General features: G+C 56.7%; 2 protein-coding genes across 5 annotated transcripts; one reads left to right on the top strand and one right to left on the bottom strand.

Moving 5' to 3' along the window:
- Window positions 1–103: 103 nt before the first annotated feature.
- MBOAT7 (membrane bound O-acyltransferase domain containing 7) lies at window positions 104–13,951 on the bottom strand. Of its 2 annotated transcripts, XM_069552079.1 has the most exons (8): window positions 13,533–13,951; window positions 12,765–12,843; window positions 12,536–12,665; window positions 11,861–11,987; window positions 9,637–9,796; window positions 7,509–7,869; window positions 5,336–5,512; window positions 104–1,119 (listed from the first exon to the last, which is right to left on the bottom strand). In XM_069552079.1, exons 2-8 carry the CDS (start codon window positions 12,838–12,840, stop codon window positions 732–734), a joined length of 1,419 nt encoding a protein of 472 aa, XP_069408180.1. In that variant the 5' UTR covers window positions 12,841–12,843; window positions 13,533–13,951; the 3' UTR covers window positions 104–731. The 2 variants fall into 2 exon arrangements, with proteins under 2 accessions (XP_069408180.1, XP_069408181.1); XM_069552080.1 differs by lacking the exon at window positions 11,861–11,987 and having other exon boundaries at window positions 13,533–13,805.
- Window positions 13,952–14,054: 103 nt separating this feature from the next.
- Window positions 14,055–18,458, top strand: TSEN34 (tRNA splicing endonuclease subunit 34). Of its 3 annotated transcripts, none has more exons than XM_069552087.1 (5): window positions 14,055–14,282; window positions 15,363–15,609; window positions 15,855–16,104; window positions 16,252–16,506; window positions 17,967–18,458. In XM_069552087.1, the coding sequence occupies exons 2-5, from the start codon at window positions 15,367–15,369 to the stop codon at window positions 18,152–18,154; spliced, it is 936 nt and encodes a 311-aa protein (XP_069408188.1). In that variant the 5' UTR covers window positions 14,055–14,282; window positions 15,363–15,366; the 3' UTR covers window positions 18,155–18,458. The 3 variants fall into 3 exon arrangements, with proteins under 3 accessions (XP_069408188.1, XP_069408185.1, XP_069408186.1); XM_069552084.1 differs by having other exon boundaries at window positions 14,250–14,489; XM_069552085.1 differs by lacking the exon at window positions 14,055–14,282 and adding an exon at window positions 14,438–14,595.
- The last annotated feature ends 2,509 nt before the right edge of the window (window positions 18,459–20,967 follow it).

The following is a 20,967-nucleotide window of genomic DNA, read 5'->3' as shown; positions in this document are numbered from 1 at the left end:
AGCTGAGGCCCACAGAGGCCCGGGCGGTGACACCTCGCGGCGGAATGCTGGAGGGATGCGGTCCCCCCCCCCCTGGCTGACCGTCCACAGACATCCCACAGAGTCTCCGTGTGACACTTTATTGGGAGAGATTTACACATTCTGAGCCTGTCTCAGGCCCGAGGATGACAGGAGGCTACAGGAGCGCGGGGACCCTTGGCTGGCTCAGATGGAACCCACGAAGGCCAGGACGTCTGCACCAAGGCTTCTCCCTTCCAAGAGGGTCACCCTCCGAGCGGGTCTACCGAGAAGACGTGGAGCGAAAGCGGCCAGAAAGCGCCCACTTCCCCCCACCCAACTCCCGGACCCGCCCTGAGGCTCCGACCCCCACACCGAGCAGCCAAAGCAAGGCCATCCGCCCAAGAAACCCTGTGGCCCACCAGCCCCAGCGCAGCGGGAGACACAGCCCTCTGAACAGCAGGCCCAGGCAGGGACAACGGAGATTCTCTCTGGGCACTTAGCTTGATTTTTACGGGAGGGAAAACTGAGCATCGGGCCGAGGGTGGCGGCAGCCAGGGACGCAGGCGCCCCCCGCCTTGGCCTGTCAGGCAGGGCACAGAGCCGGGAATCCTCTCCAGGTCCCGGGCCAAATTCCGGCCTCTTCTTGGGAAGGGCGGCGGCAGCCTGGTTCACGGGATTCCCAGGCCAAAGCGAGGGGGCCGATCGACCGGCAGACGGTGTGTGGCGAGGGCTCACTCCTCCCGGAGCTTTCCCGAGGCCGGGCTGGGGGCCGGGGCCCCCGACTTCCGCCGCCCGGGGCCGCCCCGGCCCAGCGCCAGCCCCAGCCCCAGGGCCGCCAGGGCCAGGACGTGGATGCAGAAGTAGACCGAGGCCCAGTAGCGGAGCGTGTCGCGCAGCGAGAGCAGCACGAAGCCCATGCACATGTAGTCGTAGGCCCGCATCTTCAGGAACCAGTGCGCCCAGTCCCAGGCCTTCTGGCCCCCGGGGCCCAGCCGCCAGCGCAGGGCCGACTCCAGCTGGCGCTCGGCTGCCAGGCACAGCGGGATGGTGAGGAAGCTCAGGTAGTAACCAGGGTGCAGGCCGTGCCAGTAGGCGCTCAGCAGCATGGTCCACACACTCCTGCCGGGGGGCGCGAATCAGGGCTTGGGCTGCAGACCCCGGCCTCCCCGCGCAGGCACCGGGCCAGGCCCCTCCCCGCTCAGACCCCGGGATCCAGGCCCCCCGGGCCCCTCTCCCCTCAGACCCGGCCCCTCCCCGCTCAGACCCCGGGATCCAGGCCCCCCCGGCCCCTCCCCCCTCAGACCCCGGGGTCCAGGCCCCACACCTCCTTCCCCCCTCAGACCCGCGGATCCAGGCCCCCATCCTCTCCTCCCTCAGACCCAGGAGTCTCTACTGTCTTCTCAGCAACCCCCAACACTCTCCCCTCAGGACCTAGGAATCAAATCCCTGCCACTTCCTAAGGATTTGAGGATCTAGGAGTATAATTCCTGACCCACGAAGACTCAGACATCTCCAGCCATGGTCCCTTCTTACTGATTCCAAAACCGCTAGCCCTTGAAGACCCACAGATTCAGGCCCCGACCCCCACTTCCACCGGGTGCCCACAAATCACAGCTGGCTCTGCCAGGGTTGTGTCTGAGTTCCTGCCCACGGGCACCAAGGTTTGCCTCTGGCACGTCAGGGTGCTTAAAGTACAAATATGACCCTGATGCTGGGAATGATTGAAGGCAGGAGGAGAAGGGGCGGCAGAGGACGAGATGGCTGGATGCCATCACCGACTCGACAGGTATGGGTTTGAGCAAACTTCAAGAGATAGTGAAGGACAGAGAAGCCTGGCGTGCCACAGTCCATGGGATGACAAAGAATCGGACACGACAGCAAAAAACCCAACGATGAGCATGACACTGACCGCTGTGTGGGGGTAGCTGGGGGAGGGCGCAATGTCCATAAAAAGGCTAAATCTCCCTGTTGTTGACAGGGGAGATGTTTTCCTCCTTCTCTTTCCTTAGGCCATTTCCTTGGAAAAAAAAAAAAATCTACCATTTGAGCATCTTTCCTTTGTCCTTTGGATGCAGATATCAATCTCTGAAAAGGTGAGAGAGGCCTCTAGAAATTGTTACTGTCCAGGAATGTTTTCCTTGAGGGCCTGGGAGCTTTGTCCTGGGAGCAGAGATGTGGTGGGAGACAGAGCCTGTCTCCCTGCAGCTGTGGGGCTTTATCCCACCGGTGACAGAGGCAGGAGGTTTGTTGATAAGGACCCTTAACTAGCACAGTTGGCAAACCGATTGCCAGGTGAGCTTCAGATGGACCTGAGAGCAGGCACGTGCCGTGTGTCTCTTGAGAACATGCTATGTAAAGGGCATAGCAGTGGATAGTAAGAAAAAGAGAGGTTTCTAGACAACCAGTAAGGACCATGGGCTTCCCTGTAGCTCAGAGGCTAAAGAATCTGCCTGCAGTGTGAGAGACCTGGGTTCGCTCCCTGAGTCGGGAAGATGCCCCGGAGAAGGGAATGGCGACCCACTCCAGTATTCTTGCCTAGAAAATTCCATGGCCAGACCATGGGGTTGCAAAGAGTCAGACACGATTGGGCGACAAACACTTTCCCTTTCAATAAGGACCTACTGTATTGCACGGGGAACTCTACTCTATACTTTGTAAGGACCTGTATGGGAAAAGAAGTGGAAAAAGAAGGGATACACGTACACGTACCTAACTGACTCACTCTGCTGTACACCTGAAGCGAACGCAACTCTACTCCAACTTAAAAATAAAAGGGATGAACTTTTTTTTAAAAAATGGGTGAGATTTCTCTCCATCTTGGAAATTCTCAGCAGAAGGTTACTTGTGCTGTGCCTTGAAATCTGGTGTAATGCTCACTCAGGACCCAAACTGTTTCCTTTCTCTTACCTCTGGCAGAGAGACGATGCTCCGGGCTGCCAGAACTGACAGGAACTTACAGGAGGATGCACATGAGCGTGAGCCCAGCATCTCCAACTCTGCGTGTGCACAGCCTAGATCTTGGCCCCTCCCTTAGCTACTCGTCTCTCCCTGTTTCGCGGCCCCCGCCCTCCCCCATGCAGTGAAGTCTCCAGAGAATCTTCTAGCCTCTCGAACCCACTCCAATCCGGCTTTCACTTCACCTTGCAAGGAGGAGGGGGAATTCCTCCCACCATGCCCCCCACTCAGGGTCACACTTGCCCTCGCCCCCTGGAGCTCCTGGCAGGGGCAGACACACTTTCCCTCCAGCCCCTCCTCCTTGACACCCTTGCTTGTGTGAAGGGAACTAACCGAACGCTTTGCTGATTGTCCTCCTACCTCACTGGCTGTGTCTGCACTCGCCTCTCCTCCCAGCCCCTGTCTACACCAGGGTTCCGCAATGTTGGAGCTACAGACGTCTGGGGCTGGGCTGTCCTGTGCCTGCGTTTAGGCCTCCGCCTACTAGACTCCAATATGATATAGCGTCTCCAGACGCCAACTGCCCAACCCCCTACACCCCCATTGAGACAGTCCTGGGCCTTCCCTGGTGATTCTGATGGTAAAGAATTCACCTGCAGTGCAGGAGACCCGGGTTCACTTCCTGGCTTGGGAAGATGCCCTGGAGAAGGGAATGGCAACCCACTCCAGTAGTCTTGCCAGGAGAATCCCAAGGACAGAGCCGCCTGGCGGGCTTCAGTCCCTGAGGTCACAAAGAGTCAGACACCACTGAGTGACTCAGACATTGAAAATCACTGGTCTCAGTGTAGGTCCACTCTGTGCTTTGACCTGAGACTCAGCCCCAGAGCTTTAAGCACCATCCACAGCTGCCAATGCTCACGGGTCCACTTCTTACACCAACCTTTCCCTAATAAGCCAGAATCACATTACTCAGTGCCTATCCAATAACCCTGGCTAGAAATCTAACTGTCACCTCAAAGTCATTGAGACTAAACCCAAGGCTGGCTTCCTCAGCCTGCCCGCTTCTGAAACTTCCTCCTGCGCAGACTTCCTCTCCTTCATCACCCAGGCCCACTGCCTGGGCAACCCCACTGCGTGTCCTCTCTCGGCCCCCATGCATGTGGGGTCGAGCCGTGACCTCATCTCTCCAGCGCATCCACTTCTGACCACTGGTCCCTACTCTGGACAGCATCAGTGCCCACCGGGCCAGTCCCTGCCTCATCTCCTGCTCCCCTCCCCGCCTTTATTCCATGCCCCATACAAGGTCAGAGCGCATCTTTAAATCCAAACTAGACAGCACATCCAGGGAGGCCTAGCTCCAGAGGTGCCGTGATTAAACGCTTCACCATGAGGACATGTTACGGGGCATCCTGACCTCACCTGGCAGCGAGGGGAAAAGGAGGGATGCTCGGCAGGTGGCCTGACCTCTCTGAGTCTAGATCTCTTCATCTTCAAGATTTCCTACTTCCTAAATTTGTCAAGATCTAAATTTGTCAGTTTATCTTATCTTTACAGAAAGTCTCCACTCAGGAATTACCAGGTGAGTGAAGGACAATGAAAGCTGCTCAGGGCTCACATTACGTGCATTTAACACTTTATCTCACTTATTCCTCAGGTCAACCTGTGACACAGGTTAACAGCATTACCCCCGCTGAAGAGTTGGGGACACTGGGTCGTGGCGAGGGACAAACTGGGAGTTCTGGGTTAACATATATACACTATATAAAATAGATAACCAACCAGGACTTAATGTATTGGCTACTGTATAGGGAATTCTACTCAGTACTCTGTAATAACTTATAAGGGAAAATAATCTGAAAAAAAAAAAAAAAAAGGATCGGGAACTCCCTGGTAGTCCAGTGGTTAGGACTCTGCCCTTTCACTGCTGGGGTGGGTTCAGATCCTGCAGGTTGCAAAGCACAGTGGGAAAAAGCAAGAAAAAAAAAAAAAACTAAATTACTTTGCTGTACATCTGAAACGAATACAACATTGTAAACCAACTATACTTCAATTAAAAAAAAAAAAACTAGAAAAAGCAAAGCATGTAGGGGAATTTTTTGAGAGAGGAAAAAAGAGTTGACGGAACAGAGGTCAACCAACTGCTTAACGTTTCTTAGGTACTGGCAGGGTCACGATTTCAGAAGGTCTAGCCATCGAGTCCATAGGACTCGGTGCACTGCGCCTGTGCCAAGCGGCCGGCTTTGCAGAAGCAGAAACGGAGGCCGGGAGAAAGACGAACCAGCTTACCTCGGGAACGCAATCCGAGCCGCAGCCAGAGGCTCAAGAAACTACAGCTCCCATGACCCTCAGGGGCGGAGGCCCGCTTGGGGGAGCCGCAGGGCGCCGCCGGGGCAGCTGGGAGATGTAGTTACACGCCGTCCTCCGCGACAGGAGGGCTCACCTGAGCACGTAGGAGCGGGCGGGCGCGCTCTTGTATATGTACTGCGCCAGCCACCACTGCACCGTCATGTTCCAGTACCGCATGCCCTCCCGCACTCTCACGCAGAAGTCTGTGTTGTAGCAGTCGATGTTGCGGATGGCCTCATAGTCGTACTCCAGGGAAGCTGCCATCTCCGGACTGGGGGGGTGGAGGACGAGGGTGGGGGACAGACATGCAGCTCAGCCAGGCCCCCTCCCGACGCCGGCTCCTGTCCCAGCCCCGGACGCTAAGGAGGGGAGTCTGGCCAGGCAACAGCTCCCTGGCTGTGGCATTTGCTAGGGCAACAGGGGAGGGGAGCCCAGAGGGTGCATTTTTTGGGGGGATGTGCACAATTCCACAGCAATAGGATTCTCTTTCTCTTGGGAAGGGGGCCTGCAACAGCCAGGAAAAGTCTGCAAGGGTTACATTTGCTAAGCTATGAGTCCTTAGCAACCTGACCTGCCAATGGTCTCAGATGTTGGGCTAAGGCCATCCCTGAGCACCCAAGCTCAGCATATCCAGAGAAGCCTCCAAGTAGTCCTTTCTAAACTCCTTAAACCCTTCCCTGGCTGGGCAAACAGCAGCCCTAACAGCGAGGTGGTCCGTGGTTGCTAGGGAGATATTCTAGGCCCGCCTGCCACCTAGATGGTCTCTGTTGCTAGGGAAAGGGCATTTCTTAGCCACAAGCCTAGGATGTTTTAAAAAAGCGTCCTGAAAAGGCGTTTCCTGGCTATCAGTCCGTATGACTGTTCTAGAAGGATCAGCTCCAGTAATACAGCGGTTCCTGGGTCACCGGTGCCAATGCTCCCAGCAGAAGGGGATTATCACTGACCTGCCTGAACCACTGGCTGCTTCTGATAACAGAAGCGGGGCTTCCATTAAGAGCAGGGCCCAGAAGGTTTAGAAAAGCTTTCAGCTCCTGCCTGACGTCTTCTGGGGGATACCCTCTAGCAACTGGAGGCCTGCCTTTGGTTACTCTGGCAGAAGGAAGAAATGTTGCGTGGGGGGGTGCCACTTCCCCCACAACGGAATGGCTGCTGTGACTACGGGGGGATGGCCCAACCCTAGTAAGGAGTCATTCAAAGTTTACATCAAGGGGCTGCTTTTCCAGCCCCAGCCTGAAGGCCAGAGGACGGCTGCAGGGAACCGAGGGAGGGCCCACTCCTGACTGCCAGGGTGCCACCTCCCCAGCAACACAGGAGCATCGTATCCTTAGCAACAAGGGAGTCCCTGGTTACTAGCTGTGTGATCTGCCTCATGATGAAGGAGCTAGGGGAGTAGCTTCACCAGCAACAAGCTTAACCCACAGTTACTGGGGCTTCTGGCGGTTACTAAGAATGGTGTCCCCCCCGGCCAGAGGCCAGCATGGTGGAGAATGCCATTTCTGGGACTTCCCAGGCGGGTAAGGATCCGCCTGCCAACACAGGGGGCTGACTCGGGTTCCATTGCTGGTCGGGGAAGACCCCAGACGCCCTGGAGCAGCTGAGGCTGTGGGCAACAGCTCCTGAGCCTGCGCTCCCCAATGAGAGAAGCCACCAGAAGGAGAAGCTTGCCCCCGCAAGACGAAGAGTAGCCCCACCTTGCCCCAACCAGAGAAAGCCTGTGCTCAGCAGCCAAAAATAAATAAAGAGAATGTCATTTAAAACAGAGGCTGTTATGTGGTGACATCTCACAGGGAGGGCCTGCTTGCTCCCAGCAAAGAAGGGGGCAGTTTAGGAGATGCTGTTTCCATAGCAACACAGGCAGGAAGGGGTAGTTCTGTTGCTAGGGAATGGTTTCCCTAGCAACAAGGGGCTGCTCCTCACTGCCCAGGGATGGCATCCTGAGCAACCAACAACAACCGGGTTACCGGGGTGACACTTCCATGGGAACAGAGGGGCAGCAGGGGGTTGCTAGAATACACCTTCCTTTTCCTAGCAACAGAGAGCAATTCATACCCCAGGGGGTGACAAGCACACAACAGGGGGCGATCCGCAGGTTTCAGGAGTTTTCCTAGGACAGGGGAGGGCGGGCTGCGGTGGCCAAGAGTGACACTGCTGACAACAGGTGGGAGACCAGCCCCCCTCCTCCCCGCTCTCCTCCCTGCTAGGGGCAGGGCCAGCCCGCGGTGATGGGGCCGGCCGGGTCTTGGGACACCTCCCTCCCGCCGCCTGACCTGCTGGGGGGTGGGCATTGGAGGGTGGGGCCGCCCCCGGCCCGGGCTTTGGCGGCCACGGGGTAGGCCCCGAAGCCAGCGGCAATGCAGCCGCACTCGGCGGCAATCCAGGCCACGTAGAAGCGCATGCGGAAGGCGAAGAAGACGGGAACCATGTAGAAGAGGCGGGCGGGCAGCGGGCGGGCGTAGAAGGCGTCCTCGCGCACGGCCTCCAGCGGGAAGAGGTGTGACGAGAGCAGGAAGAGCAGGCCGAAGAGCGGGGCCGGCCAGGCGCGGCGCAACAGGGGCCGCAGGCTGGGCACGGCCCCCGGGAAGGGCTGCTCCAGCCAGTCCAGGTAGGTGCGGTAGCGGAAGAACGGGCCTGTGGCGGGAGGGCGGGCCGCGGTCAGACGCTGGTGCGCGTAGGGGCGCCGGGCAGAGCGCCGGTCCCGGGGCGGGGGAGATGGGCCAGGAACCGGGGGACCAGGGGGACCGGGGGGGACCAGGGAGAGAGGAGAACGGAGAGCAAGGGAAAGCGGACAAAGGGGGAGACAGGGGGCTTGGCGGGAAAGAGGAACAGACAGACACTCAGGGAGCGTCTCTGACAGAGCAGTCTGAGAACCAGGGGGTCCCGGCACACTTGATGGAGACAGACAGGCCGCACTTGGAGGGAGGCGGGCAGGGGGGCCCGGGGGTCAGGAACAGGGAGCGCAGCAGCGCGTCCCTTGAGGAAGACAGGGGCCTGACAAGCAATCAGAGGGTTGCAGGGGCAAGGCCCTGGGCGGGATCTGACCAGGGCTTTGGGTTTAGCTTTATATATATATATATATAAAATTTTTTTTTTGGATAACGTGTGGTTTATCCACTCAATGGAATACTACACAGCCATGAAAACAAACCAGGTACAAGTCCGTGCAGCCAACGTCTCGCATCCCATTGAGCAAATAAGGCAGCACAGAGGAACACATACTGTATCTGATTCTATTCCCATAAAGCCCCAAAACAGACAACACTAACCTATGCTCTTAGAAGTCCAGAGAGTGGCTACCCTTGGGAGACAGCAACTAGAAGGGAGGAGAGACTAGTGCTGTGTTGGGAAGATTATTTGATGGGGTGCTGACCGTATGCATGTTTCCCATTGGTGTAAAACCACCCACTTGTTTGCATATGCTGTGCAGGCAAGCGTGTGCGCTCAGTCACGTCTAACTCTCTGCGAACCCATGGACTGTGGCCTGCCGGGCTGCTCTGTCCGTGGGATTTCCCAGGCAAGAATTCTGGAGTGGGTAGCCATTTCCTTCTCCAAAGACTCTGGTTTGTTTTCCTCCGTGCTAGGGTAACCACCGTAGGCTCCCCGACCAGGGAAGGGCTAGATTATTATTTTGCCTTTTCAGGAGACCCCTCAGCCACTGAGCAGGGAGGGGCTGCAGAGGGACACTGACGGAAAAGAGGGGACTGCTGCACTTTTTAGATAAAATGATGGCTTGGCCTGGGGAGGGAGCAGAGGGCTTTAACAGAAATGTGGAAAGTCTCACATGTCACAGAGGACCACACGCTGTATGATGCCATTTATAGAAGCTCAGGGTAGGCAGACACATAGAGAAAGTCAGTGCTTTCAGGGAATGGAGGCAGCTGGAGGTTTGGGAGACGATGGTAAAGGCTGCAGGGGTTCTTTTTGAGGTGATGAAATTGCCTGGGAGTCAGGCTGCACAACTCTGTAGAGAGACTCAAACTCAGCAAACTGGAGGTGGTTGTGAGTGGGTGAATATGGTAATTATAGCTCAATACAGTTGTTACAGAAGTCAAAACCTTCTACGAGGTCAACGGTGATGAAAAATACGTCCTGAAACTAAAAGTCGGATCATACGCTGTGAATCCTTGTGGCCTGGGCGGCAGACACATTAGGGTGACATCGATCTTTCTCCTTAATCTCCCATGTGCTCCCAGTAAGCTACAAAGAGTCACTGAGGCAGAGAACAATCTGTGTCTACTCTGGAGGGGTCCTGGGGCCAGCGGGAGAGGGAGACAGGGACTGGGGCTCAGAGGCTCACCCTCAGAGCAGCAGAGGCTGGAATGAGGGGTGGGGTGGGGCAGGAACACAGAACAGACAGCAGCGTCCTGGCAGAGGCAGGCCTGGGGTGGGCACGCTCACCTGTCATGATTCCCACGTAGCAGTAGCTGTAGCTGAGGGTCTCCATCAGAGAGGGCACGTCCGGCAGCAACCCCAAGGGGGGCTCCTTGCTGAAGCCCGAGGCCATTTCCTTCCTCTGGGCCACGTGCAGGTCCTGAACTTCACTGGCCAGACTCACCAGCTGGGAGGAAGGGGCGTGCGGGAGGACAGCTCAGACCCCGGCCTCCTCACACCCACCTCCCGTTCACGACCACCCTGGGCGGCCAAGGGCCGGGCGGTCCTGTGGGGCTGGGTGCCGAGGCGCTGCTCCTTGGGCAGCTCTGAGCATCTGACCACGGGTAAGGGCTCCCTCCTGGGCCCCTTGGTCTTTTTCTAAGTTCCATCTTTCCGTGTTCCCCTGCCGTTCACGGCTTTAGGTACCACCCACGCTGTACCCCGGTGGGACTTCTCCAAGCCCCGGGCTTGTCCATCAGGCTGCCTCTAGGGAATTCCCTGGTGGTCCAGAGGTTAGGACTTGGTGCTTTCCCTACCGGGGCCCGGGTTTGATGATGCTCGGTTTGCAAACTGAGATCCCACAAGCCGTGTGGCATGGCCAAAATAAATTAAAAAAAAAAGAAAAAGCAGCTGCCTCTTCTCATTAATACATGGATGGATGACTTCCGGGCACCTCGAATTTAACACATCACAAGTGGAAAACAGTTTTAGCCATTTCCCGAAGGGGGTGTTCATCTGGTCTCTCCCCTCATCAAATGCCAGTCCTTGGGATTCTCCAGGCCAGAATACTAGAGTGGGTAGCCTTTCCCTTCCCCAGGGGATCTTCCCAACCCAGGGATTGAACCCAGGTCTCCTGCATTGCAGGCAGATTCTCTACCAGCTGAGCCAGCAGGGAAGCCCCATCAAATGCCATCAGCATCCACTGAGCTGCTTAGACTGGAAACCTTCCTCACTCCCCAGGTCGCGTCCCTGAGGTCTCTGGGCCTGTCCCTTTCGCTTTGCCTCCACCACTGGGCTGAGTATGTTTACCCTAGGCCCCCAGCCTGCTCTCTACCCTTCTGCACACACACCCCAGGCTGGCCCGACATCCACAGGTCCGTGTCTTCCAGCTTCAGCCGGGGTTCAGTTGCCAGATGGCGGAGGCAGGCAGGAGTGAACCTTGGGTTTGTATTCCTGTATTTTTAATCCCTCTATTGATAAGACCGCCTGGGGCCTGGCCGTGACCCTTGACCAATCTCCTCGAATCTACCCAAGTCCTTTTCCTTCTGGGCTCCCCTCCTCTCGTCCCCGTGGGCCCAGGAGCCTTCCTCATCCCGCCCTGGTCGAGGTAAACATCAACAAAAACGCGCTCCAGGTTCTCCCACGTGCCAGGCCTCCTGGTGGGGCCCTGATAAGCGGCCCCAGGCCTGCCTCAAGCCTGCAGTTTGTCAGTTGGACTTAGATAAAGGAGTCCCACGTCAGCTCCCCTTACCCTTCCTGCTGCAGTTCCCTCAGCACCTGGAGGAAGTATTTTTAAACCTGTAAACCTGGTCACAGGTTTTCAGAAAAACCTCTTGCAGTGGCTCTTGGGCCCCCACAGGAAGAAGTCCAAACTCTGCACTGGGGCCAGCCAGGCCCTGCACGGCTTGGCCTGTGCTGCGGTCTCCCTTTGAAGGACAGTCCATGTGGCTAGCACACAGCTGGTGGCATGCGGCCAGGCCCCCTCCAAGCCCGCTGCTCCCTGTGTTCCGAGAGGCTCTGGTTTCCTCCAACTCCTAACCCACTCCTGCCCACTCTTCAGCTCCCGCCCGGGAACACGGGATGCTGGGCAAGCCCTGCCCGCCACTGCCGCCTGACCCTTCCATTCCCTGAAAGGTAGCACACAGGAGCAATGCGTGACCTTTCCTTCTGCGGCAGGGCCTGCAGACCTGTTTTCTCCCATCTTCCCAGGTCGTGGGAAGCCAGACGGGGTGTCCTGCTTTTGTGCCCTCAGCTCAGTGCTCTCTGCCCAGAGCTGGGTTTTGTTTTTTTTTCTTTTGTAACGTGGCTTGCTACAAAGATGCACTTTAGCCCAGCCACCCACTGACACCCACAGTTATATAGCTTTGGGTACTTTTTTACCCCGGGGAAGAGCTGAGAGGTGAAATCCTGCCTTCGGCGGAGTGAGTGGGAGAGACCGACCCGCCTCCTCTGCCTCCCCAGGGAGGAGAAGGTAAAGCTGGGCTGGTTCACGGGCACCCAGGGAGGGCTGGGGGTGTGGGGGGAGCCTGACCTTCAGTGTCAGCAGCAGTTGGACGGCATTGGTGAAGGGCGTGGGAGTGGGCAGGCCCAGCAGGCTGAGCGCTCGGAAGAAAAGCAGGTAGGAGAAGGTCCAGGCGAGGGCCAGGGCGTGGCAGGAGCTGAGACAAGACAGGAGGCCTTTCGCACTGGGTGCGGGAGGTCTTGCCTCTGTCGCCCCTGGATTCCAGCTGCAGATCCCACCCCCCACCGCCCACCTTCAGAGATAGGGGAGGTGGGTGTACGGGATGAACACGACCGAAAGAGCTGTATAAAAACGCACAGCAACAGAGAACAAGGAGGAGATGAAGAGAGGGGCTGCAGGGTGAAGACCCTTCATGCCTCCATTTGTTTCTGGGAGGGAGGGGGAGAGGTGAGGGAGAAAGAGAGAGAATCCCGGGGCCAGCAGCCCAGTAATGCCCTCCTCTCTCCTGAATCCATGACATGGACGTCAAGGGCCAGGACAGACACACAGGGACGAGACCCAGAAAAAGGCAGGAGAGGAGGAAAAACAGACCAAACACGTGACGCAGAGAATCTCGAGGCACACAAGAGACATCCAGAGGCTGACGCGGAAACAGAGAAAGACCCCAAGAGGAAAGAGGTTGCATCCTCCACCCGCTCCGTGCTCCCCCTCCTCCTCCCCCTCCTCCTCCCACCAAATCCTCACCAGGGCTGGGCCTGAATGAGCGCCCAGGTCCCAAGGATGGTGACCAGGGAATGCAAAGTGTGGGGGCCACAGGTGAACAAGGTGAGCCCCAGGCCCACGGCTGCTGCCCCCCATCTCTTCAGCCCAGGTCCTGCGGGGAGAAGGCACAGCGTCAGCGTAGAACTTTCCAGGGGGTCCCCCGTTCTGCCCACCCCCCCTTACTTTCCGTTGAGGAGGGAACCTGACTCACCAGCTTTCTTGAAGAGGAAGCCGATGGGGATGGAGATAAGAAGAACCACCAGATATGTCCATTCTTCGGGCGACATGTTCTAGGGGACGGGCAAACGTTCACAGTGAGAACCCAGGAGTCCGGCCGCCAGCCCCTCCTTAGAGGATTTAGGAATCTGCCCCCGTCTAAATCCCCAGTTGTCAAAGATCCAGGAATCCTACCCTCAGCTCCTCTCGTCTGAGAACACAGGAATCCTGACCTCCAGGCCCTTCCTCCTTTAAGGATAGAGGAAGTCACCCCCAGGACCTCTCTTGAGAATCCAGGCCCCCAGATCTCTTCTCCTTTGAGAACCCAGGAATCCAAACCTGCCGACCCCTTCTCCGTAGACGATCAAGCAACACCCAGCCCCCCTCTTATCCCCGCGCTCCCCACTGCCTCCGAAAACACTGCTCTCTAAACCCCTGCCGTTCTTCGAGGGGGCCTCAGAGGAGTCCAGGTCTCCAGCCTCCACCTCTCTCCGAGCTCGGGTTCCTTCTCCTGTCTGAAGCCGGAGAGCCGGCCCGCTCCCCAGTCCCAGCCCGAGTCCCGGGGCGCGCACCAAGCACGGCTCATATCCGCTTTGGGCAAAGCCACAGGCGGTTACGCCACCCGGGAGCTCGACCGTGCCACCCCGGAGCTCGGCCGGGCTCCCGGCGCCGCCCCCGCACCCCATCAGCCCGCCGATGCGCAGCGACCCCTCACTGTCCCGACCCCTCCCGGTTTCCTGGGCGCCTCCACACCCCGGCCCACCTGGACCCGCGGTTCTGCGCCGCCCGCAGGGCAGGAGGCGGCCGAGCAGTCCTGGCCCGCCGGGTACCGTGGGTCCGGCCACGCCTACCCCGCCCAGCACGCCCCCGCACCCCCCAGCCTCTTTCGGGGGGCCTGCAGAGCTGCGCGGCCCAGGGTCGTGCGCACAGCGCCCAGCGGTGTCCGGGCTGCGCGGGGAAGGAGCGCGAACGAGGCGCAGAGAGCACGACCCGGCGGCGGGACCCGGACTCGGATCTACCAGGCTGCGAGCACGCAAAGGGCGGGGCTTCGGCTCGGAAAGGGGTGGGGCCAGAAGCTTCGGGCTCCGAGGCCGCCGCGGGACCCGGGAAAGAGGCGGGGCCTGGAGCTGAGCTGTCAGAGGGAGGCGGGGCCTCCGCTCCAGGTTCCTTCGGCCAGAATCCGGGGGTGGTTTGGAGGCGGGGCCACAGGCTTCGGACTTTTTCGGAGGTGGTCGAGTAAGTTCGGTTGTGGGCGGGGCCAAGAGCTTCGGCCGGACGTGGGCGGGGCCACAGCCTCGGCTCCCTTCGGAGGTAGTCGGGTAGAAGCGACCTTGGGTTGCTCATAGGCGGAGTCTCAGGTTTAGGACGGAGGCGGAGCCACGGGCTTTGGACATACTTAGGAGGGACCCAGAAGCACCCCCCGCAAGGGGGTGGGGCAAACAGCGTTCTACCTCAAGGGGCGGGGCCAGCGTGGCGAGCCGCCCGTTTGCTAGTCCCGGAACCGAGGAGGGAGGTGCGCTTCGAGGGGCGGGCTCGAGGGGTTTACACTTCAGGGGGAAGGCAGGGCTACGGCCCCGCGGGGCGGGCCCCGCACTTCCCGCTCCGCTGAGGTGGCGGCGTGACGACACCGACGCAGGGGGTCGGCATGGGGGGTGGAGGAAGCCCCGCGTGGCGCGCTACGTAGGGGGCGGCTCCGCTGGGACTGCGAGCTGGTTACGAGGTGAATAGCTGTTTCCGTCAGAGGACGGTGCCACATTCTGAAGGGAGCGCTCACGAGCGCGCTGAGCCCGGCCGAGCAGAGAACGGACCGGGTTTCCGGCTGCGGGGTTCGGTCTTAGGGCGGGAACTCCAACCGGGGGAGGGGGAGCCCGCGGCCGACGGGGGCGGGGCCTCAGGCTGTGGGCGCGACGTGAGCCGAGGCCGTCCGAACGCCTGACGCCTAGTCTTCGGGAGGGGGCGGGGCCGCGATCGGCTGAGCCGAGGACTTCCGAAAGTACGAAGCGGCCACGCTCGGGCGGGGGCGGGGCTTCGCATTCTGCGAGCCGGGCTCAGAGCGGGGACCTGAGGCCGGACCTCTAGGGCTCAGAAAGGAGAGGCGTCCCCGAGGAACCCCAAGGGGGCGTGGCCTCGGGGGGCTGTGGCCTCCGGAGGTCCCGACCCCTGACGGGAACACCAGAGGGCGACGCCGAAACGGACCTTACGGAGGGGGCGTGGCCCGCCCTCCGGCAGGCTTTGCCGCAAGGCGCGGGGGCCCGCGCGGCCAGTCTCGCTCCTGGCCAGAATGCTGCCCGCAGGGTCCGAGGCGCCCCGGCGGGGCCCCAGCGCTCCTTTCGGGGCGGGGCCTCGTCTCGGTCAGCCCCGGGGCCTGGCGGGATCGCCCGGGGGCGGAGCCCGGCGCCCAGGGGGTGGGGCTAGCGCTCCCGCTCAGCAGGTGGCGAACGCGGCTCGGAGCCAGGCTCCGCCCCACGAGTCTCGGGGGTGGGGCTTCGCCGAGACCCCCGGCCAGGCGGTGGGCGCCCTCCCAGCGGCGCGAATCCCGCGGCAAGAGGCGTGCTGCCGGGTGGGTGACTGGTGTGCCCCTGGCCTCCCGCAGGAGGATGCTGGTGGTGGAGGTGGCGAACGGCCGTTCCCTGGTGTGGGGGGCCGAGGCGGTGCAGGCGCTGCGGGAGCGCCTGGGCGTCGGGGGCCGCACGGTGGGCGCCCTGCCCCGCGGGCCCCGCCAGAACTCGCGCCTGGGCCTCCCACTGCTGCTGATGCCTGAGGAGGCGCGACTGCTGGCCGAGATCGGCGCAGTCACCCTGGTCAGCGCCCCGCGCCCGGACCCTCGCCAACACAGCCTGGTAAGGGGGGGGGGGCAGGCTAGAGGCTCCCCTCCAGGGGGACCTGCGGGAGGAGAGGCCGGGGACGACTAGTCCCTGAGGTGGGAGGGGTCTGAGAGTCCTGGATTCTGGAATTCTGTGAGAGGAGGATAGTAGGATCCCCAGGTTCATCCCCCGAGGTTTGGAGGGGGCCAGAGTCAGGATTCCTAGATTCCCAAGGCAGGGCATGCCTGAATCCTGATATTACAGGAAAGTTTGCTTCTCAGGCACTGGCATCCTTCAAGCGCCAGCAAGAGCAGGGCTTCCAGGAACAAAGCGCTCTGGCAGCTGAGGCCCGAGAGACCCGTCGTCAGGAGCTACTAGAGAAGATTACAGAGGGCCAGGCTGCGAAGAAGCTAAAGCTGGAACAGGAATCAGGGACCAGTGGGAGCCAGGAGGCCGGTGGGAAGCAAGCTGCCGAAGAGAATGAGGCCAGTGCTGGCCAGGCTGCTGGAGAGCATGAGGAAGCACATGAAGGTGGGGGTTGGAGCCCACGGACCAGGGGAGGGAGGGAAGAGATCCTTGGGAAATTTTCGGCTGGCACTCTAGGGTTGGTCCTCGCTGGGGGCTGGGGAAAAACCTTGCCCCTTGGATTCATCAAACTCTTGGATTCATCCCCACCAGGCTCCTCTCCCCAGCCAGGGCCTTCAAATGGAGTGGCCCCCTTGCCGAAGTCTGCTCTGCTCATCCAGTTGGCCACTGCTCGGCCGCGGCCCATCAAGGCTAGGCCCCTGGACTGGCGTGTCCAGTCCAAAGACTGGCCCCATGCCGGCCGCCCTGCCCACGAGCTTCGCTACAGCATCTACAGAGACCTGTGGGAACGAGGCTTCTTCCTCAGTGCCGCTGGCAAGTTCGGGGGTGACTTCCTGGTCTATCCTGGTGAGTTTGTGTTGGGACCTCTTGTGACATTTTTCTTCACAATTCCACCCCGTTCTGCGTTTCCCGCCTTTTTTATCTCTTCTTCTCAGCTTCTAAGAAACAGGAAACACTTGGGAACCCAAGCTCTTTTGGAGAGTAGTTTAGTAAATGAACAAAGGAAAGAAGAACTCTCACAGAAAACATATAGAATAAAAAGTAAATCATTTTTTGTAGTGTTATGTACATTACTATATTTAATAATACATATACATTGCAGATTCTTCACCAGTGAGCCGCTTGGGAAGCCCTTCCATATCTTGGCTATTGTAAATAATGCTGCAGTGGACATAGGGGTGCGTTTTTCTTCTTGAATTAGTGTTTTCAGTTTTTTTTTCAGATAAATACCCAGGAGTAGAAATGCTGGAAGCCTTGCTCTTTTAGATTTATGTTACCTGTTAGTTTTCTGCATAGTTCCCTACTCAGGGTCCTACTTTACTTGGTCAGGTTCATCTACCCTGGGGGCAAAGTATAGCTCCCTCCCCTCAGCCTGTCAAATGAGGGCCACTGACAGGTTTTTTTTTTTTTTTAATAAAGTTTTATTGGAACACAGCTCTGTTTGTTTTTGACTTCCCTGGTGGCTCAGACGGTAAAGCATCTGTCTACAATGCGGGAGACCCGGGTTTGATCCCTGGGTTGGGAAGATCCCCTGGAGAAGGAAATGGCAATCCACTCTAGGACTATTGCCTGGAAAATCCCATGGACAGAGGAGCCTGGCGGACTACAGCCCATGGGGTCGCAAAGAGTCGGACACGACTGAGCGGCTTCACTTTCACTTTCTGTTTGTTTACATATGATCAGCGGATGCCATGGTGCTAGATTGGCAGAGTTGAGTATTTGCAGCATGGCCCACAAAATGGAAAATATTTACTACCTGGTCCTTTTCAGAAAAATTTGGTTGACTCCTTAATTCTATTTTATTTCACCCTTCTGTTGTAGATCATTCTCTTCTTTTAGTCTGAGTCACTTCTCGTTGGATATTTATGATACGATATACATGATGCCCTTTTGAGTTCCTCATGGCTTTGACTGACAGCGATATAGTCAGTTACTTGTTATTTTTGTGGCTCAGATGGTAAAGTGTCTGTCTACAATGCCGGAGACCCGGGTTTGAGCCCTGGGTTGGGAAGATCCCCTGGAGAAGGGAAATGGCAATCCACTCCAGTACTATTGCCTGGACAAAATCCCATGGACAGAGGAGCCTGGTAGGCCACAGTCTATGGGGTTGCAAAGAGTCGGACACGACTGAGCGACTTCATTTTCACATAATGTGTCGACTTGCTCCACCCCCCAGGCCCAAGAGTGTCTTTTACAATATTGGTAGTGATGGCTGGATGCCTTGCGATCCCCTCCGTGTTGGAGGTCCCAGTGTCTTCCAGCTTTCCACCAGTGGAAACTGCTACCTGCCTCTCTCCTTCACCCAGGTGACCCGCTCCGTTTCCACGCTCACTACATCGCCCAGTGCTGGGCTCCCGGGGATCCCATACCACTCCAGGACCTGGTTTCGGCTGGCCGCCTGGGCACCAGTGTCAGAAAGACGCTGCTGCTTTGCTCTCCGCAGCCCGATGGTAAGGTGGTCTACACGTCCCTGCAGTGGGCCAGCCTGCAGTGAGCTCCAGAGACCTGTGGGCGCATGGCCATGTCCGTGGCAAGACCATTTCTAGATGGTTCCAAGCTCATCTCTGCGTGGGAGGCCCCGCCCCACCTCCTCTCTCTCTTGGCGATTAGTGTTCGATTCCAGATTTATAAACACTACATCCTCCTTATATCCCTCCCCAATCCAAAGCACTTAGTGGCTGTGTTTTTTTTATTGTTAACAGTTTCCAACCATGAGTTTCCTGAGTGTGAAAGCTGATTCATTTCTGTTTTCTACAGGGCTTAGGTCCCAAGAGGTCTCAATAAATTTGTTGAATCAGTGTGGAGTTTGTGATTTGAATCCTTAAGACAATCCTGGGAGGTGTGGGCAGTTGCTGCAGGTGTTTGGGCAGATGAGGAAAAGCCTGGGGGAGGGGAAATGAGTTGCCCAAGGTCCCACTTCTAGTAAGGAGCAGGTGTGTTAGTTGCTGAGTTGTGTCCAACTCTTTGTGACCCCATGGGCTTCCCTGGTGGATCAAACGGTAAAGAGTGTGCCTCCAATGTGGGAGACCTGGGTTCGATGCCGGGGTTGGGAAGATCCCCTGGAGGAGGGCATGGCAACCCACTCCATTATTCCTGCCTGGAGAATCTCCATGGACAGAAGAACCTGACGGGCTATAGTCCATGGGGTCACACAAGAGTTGGACACGACTGAGCAACTAAACGCAGGCTCCTCTGTCCATGGGATTCCCCAGGCAAGAATACTGGAGTGGGCAGCCATTTTCCTCTGCAGGGGATTTTCTGGACCCAGGAATCGAATCCAGGTCTCCTGCATTGCAGGCAGATTCTTTACCATCTGAGCTGGGGTTTAAAACCTGGTCTTTCTGACTCTGAAGTCCGAGCTCTTCCACTGCACTACACTTACTTTGGAAAAGCTTTCTTTAAGGCATTTCAGATGCATACAAAGGCATAAACAAAAAATAACTTGTGTAAAAAAGGAGGCAACTGTTGCAGTTTTGAGGAGTAGGGAGGGAATATCGGGGGTGGTCTTGCTCTTGGATTGGGTGCTGTTTATTCAGGTGTTGGGAGAATTACTTTTTATACTGTACATTTCTAGATCCTCCTTTATATGTATGCTCTATTCCACAATTTTTTACAAAAGTTAAAACGCATACGTAGGAAATATGCACTTGTAAAACCATTTGCAGAGCTGCCTTTCTGCTTAAGAGATTACTAGAACATTACCAGTACCAACCTCCAATGTTTAAGAAACTGATTTGTAAAAATTTTTTATCTATTTATTTGGCTGCACCAGGTCTTGGTTGTGGCATGTGGGATCTAGTTCCCGACCAGGGATAGAACTCAAGGCCCCGACAGGTAATAAATGCTGGAGAGGGTGTGGAGAAGAGGGAACCCTCTTACACTATTGGTGGCAATGTAAATTGGTACAGCCACTAGGGAGAACAGTATGGAGGGTCCTTAAAAAACTAAAAATGGAACTACCAAATGACCCAGCAGTCACACTCCTGGGCATGTATACTGAGAAAACCATACTTTCAAAAGGTGCTTGCAGCACTATTTACAATAACCCAGACATGGAAGCAACCTAAGTGTCCATCAACAGATGAATGGATAAAGAAGATTCGGTACATATGTGCAATGGGGTATTACTCAGCCATAGAAAAGAGTGAAATCTTGCCATCTGCAGCAAAATGGGGGGACCTAGAGATGGTCATAGGTAATGACAACTAGTGAAGTAAGGCAATGACAAGTATGACGTGGCAATCGCTTATGTGGAATCTAGAAAAAAGTAGATAAACATTATTAAAACAAACAGACTCACAGACATGGAAAACAAGCTTATGGTCACCAAAGGGAACAGTGAGGGGAGGGAAGATAAATTATAAGTTTGGGATTAATATATACACATGACAATATGTAAAGCAGGTAAAAATCAAGAATTTACTAGATAGCACAGGAAACTATAGGGCTTCCCAGGTGGCACTAGGGGCAAAGAACCTGCCTGAAAGCACAAGGGACAAGAGACGCGGGTTTGATCCCTGGGCTGGGAAGATCCCCTGGAGGAGGGCATGGCAACCTACTTCAGTATCTTGCCTGAGGAATCCCATGGACAGAGGATCCTGGTGGGCTACAGTTCACGGGGTTGCAGAGAATTGGACACTATTGAAGGACAGAGGAGCCTGGTCGGCTACAGTTCATGTATCTTGCTTGAGAAATTCCATGGACAGAGGATCCTGGTGGGCTACAGTTCACGGGGTTGCAGAGAATTGGACACGATTGAAGGACAGAGGAGCCTGGTCGGCTACAGTTCATGGAGTTGCAGAGAGTTGGACACAATTGAAGCAATTTAGTATGCACACACTGTAGCCTGACTGGCTTCTCTGTCCACTAGCGCCACTGGGAAGCCCAGGATTAAGTAAATTAACATGGGTACAATTCTTTGAATGGGGCCTGATGCATAGTAATTAAGTATTCTAGAATGCCACCTATTATTTTTAGTGATAGAAATAATGGGTCACATGAATTAAAACATCAACAACAACAACAACAACAACAAAACACCCAAAACTGTAAGGTGTTTAACCCAAAGCCTAGGAGATTTAGAGTGCTTGTTAAATATTATCTAACCAAGATAAAGTTGGTGTGAATGGGATTATCCCAGAGAGAAAAGCACTAGAGGCAATAATCCTGGGGCTGTCTGAGAGGAGATATATATATATTTCAGGTTTATAGCAAGAGGTTTCAGAATATTTTCCCTGTTCTGGAAACCCAAAGAAAACCTCAGGATATAAACTGCTTTCACAAAGAGGCACAGAGTCTTTTAATCAT

Source organism: Ovis canadensis, chromosome 14 (assembly GCF_042477335.2).
Source record: "Ovis canadensis isolate MfBH-ARS-UI-01 breed Bighorn chromosome 14, ARS-UI_OviCan_v2, whole genome shotgun sequence".
Taxonomy (NCBI): domain Eukaryota; kingdom Metazoa; phylum Chordata; class Mammalia; order Artiodactyla; family Bovidae; genus Ovis; species Ovis canadensis.
This window is presented reverse-complemented; position numbering and strand designations above follow the sequence as displayed.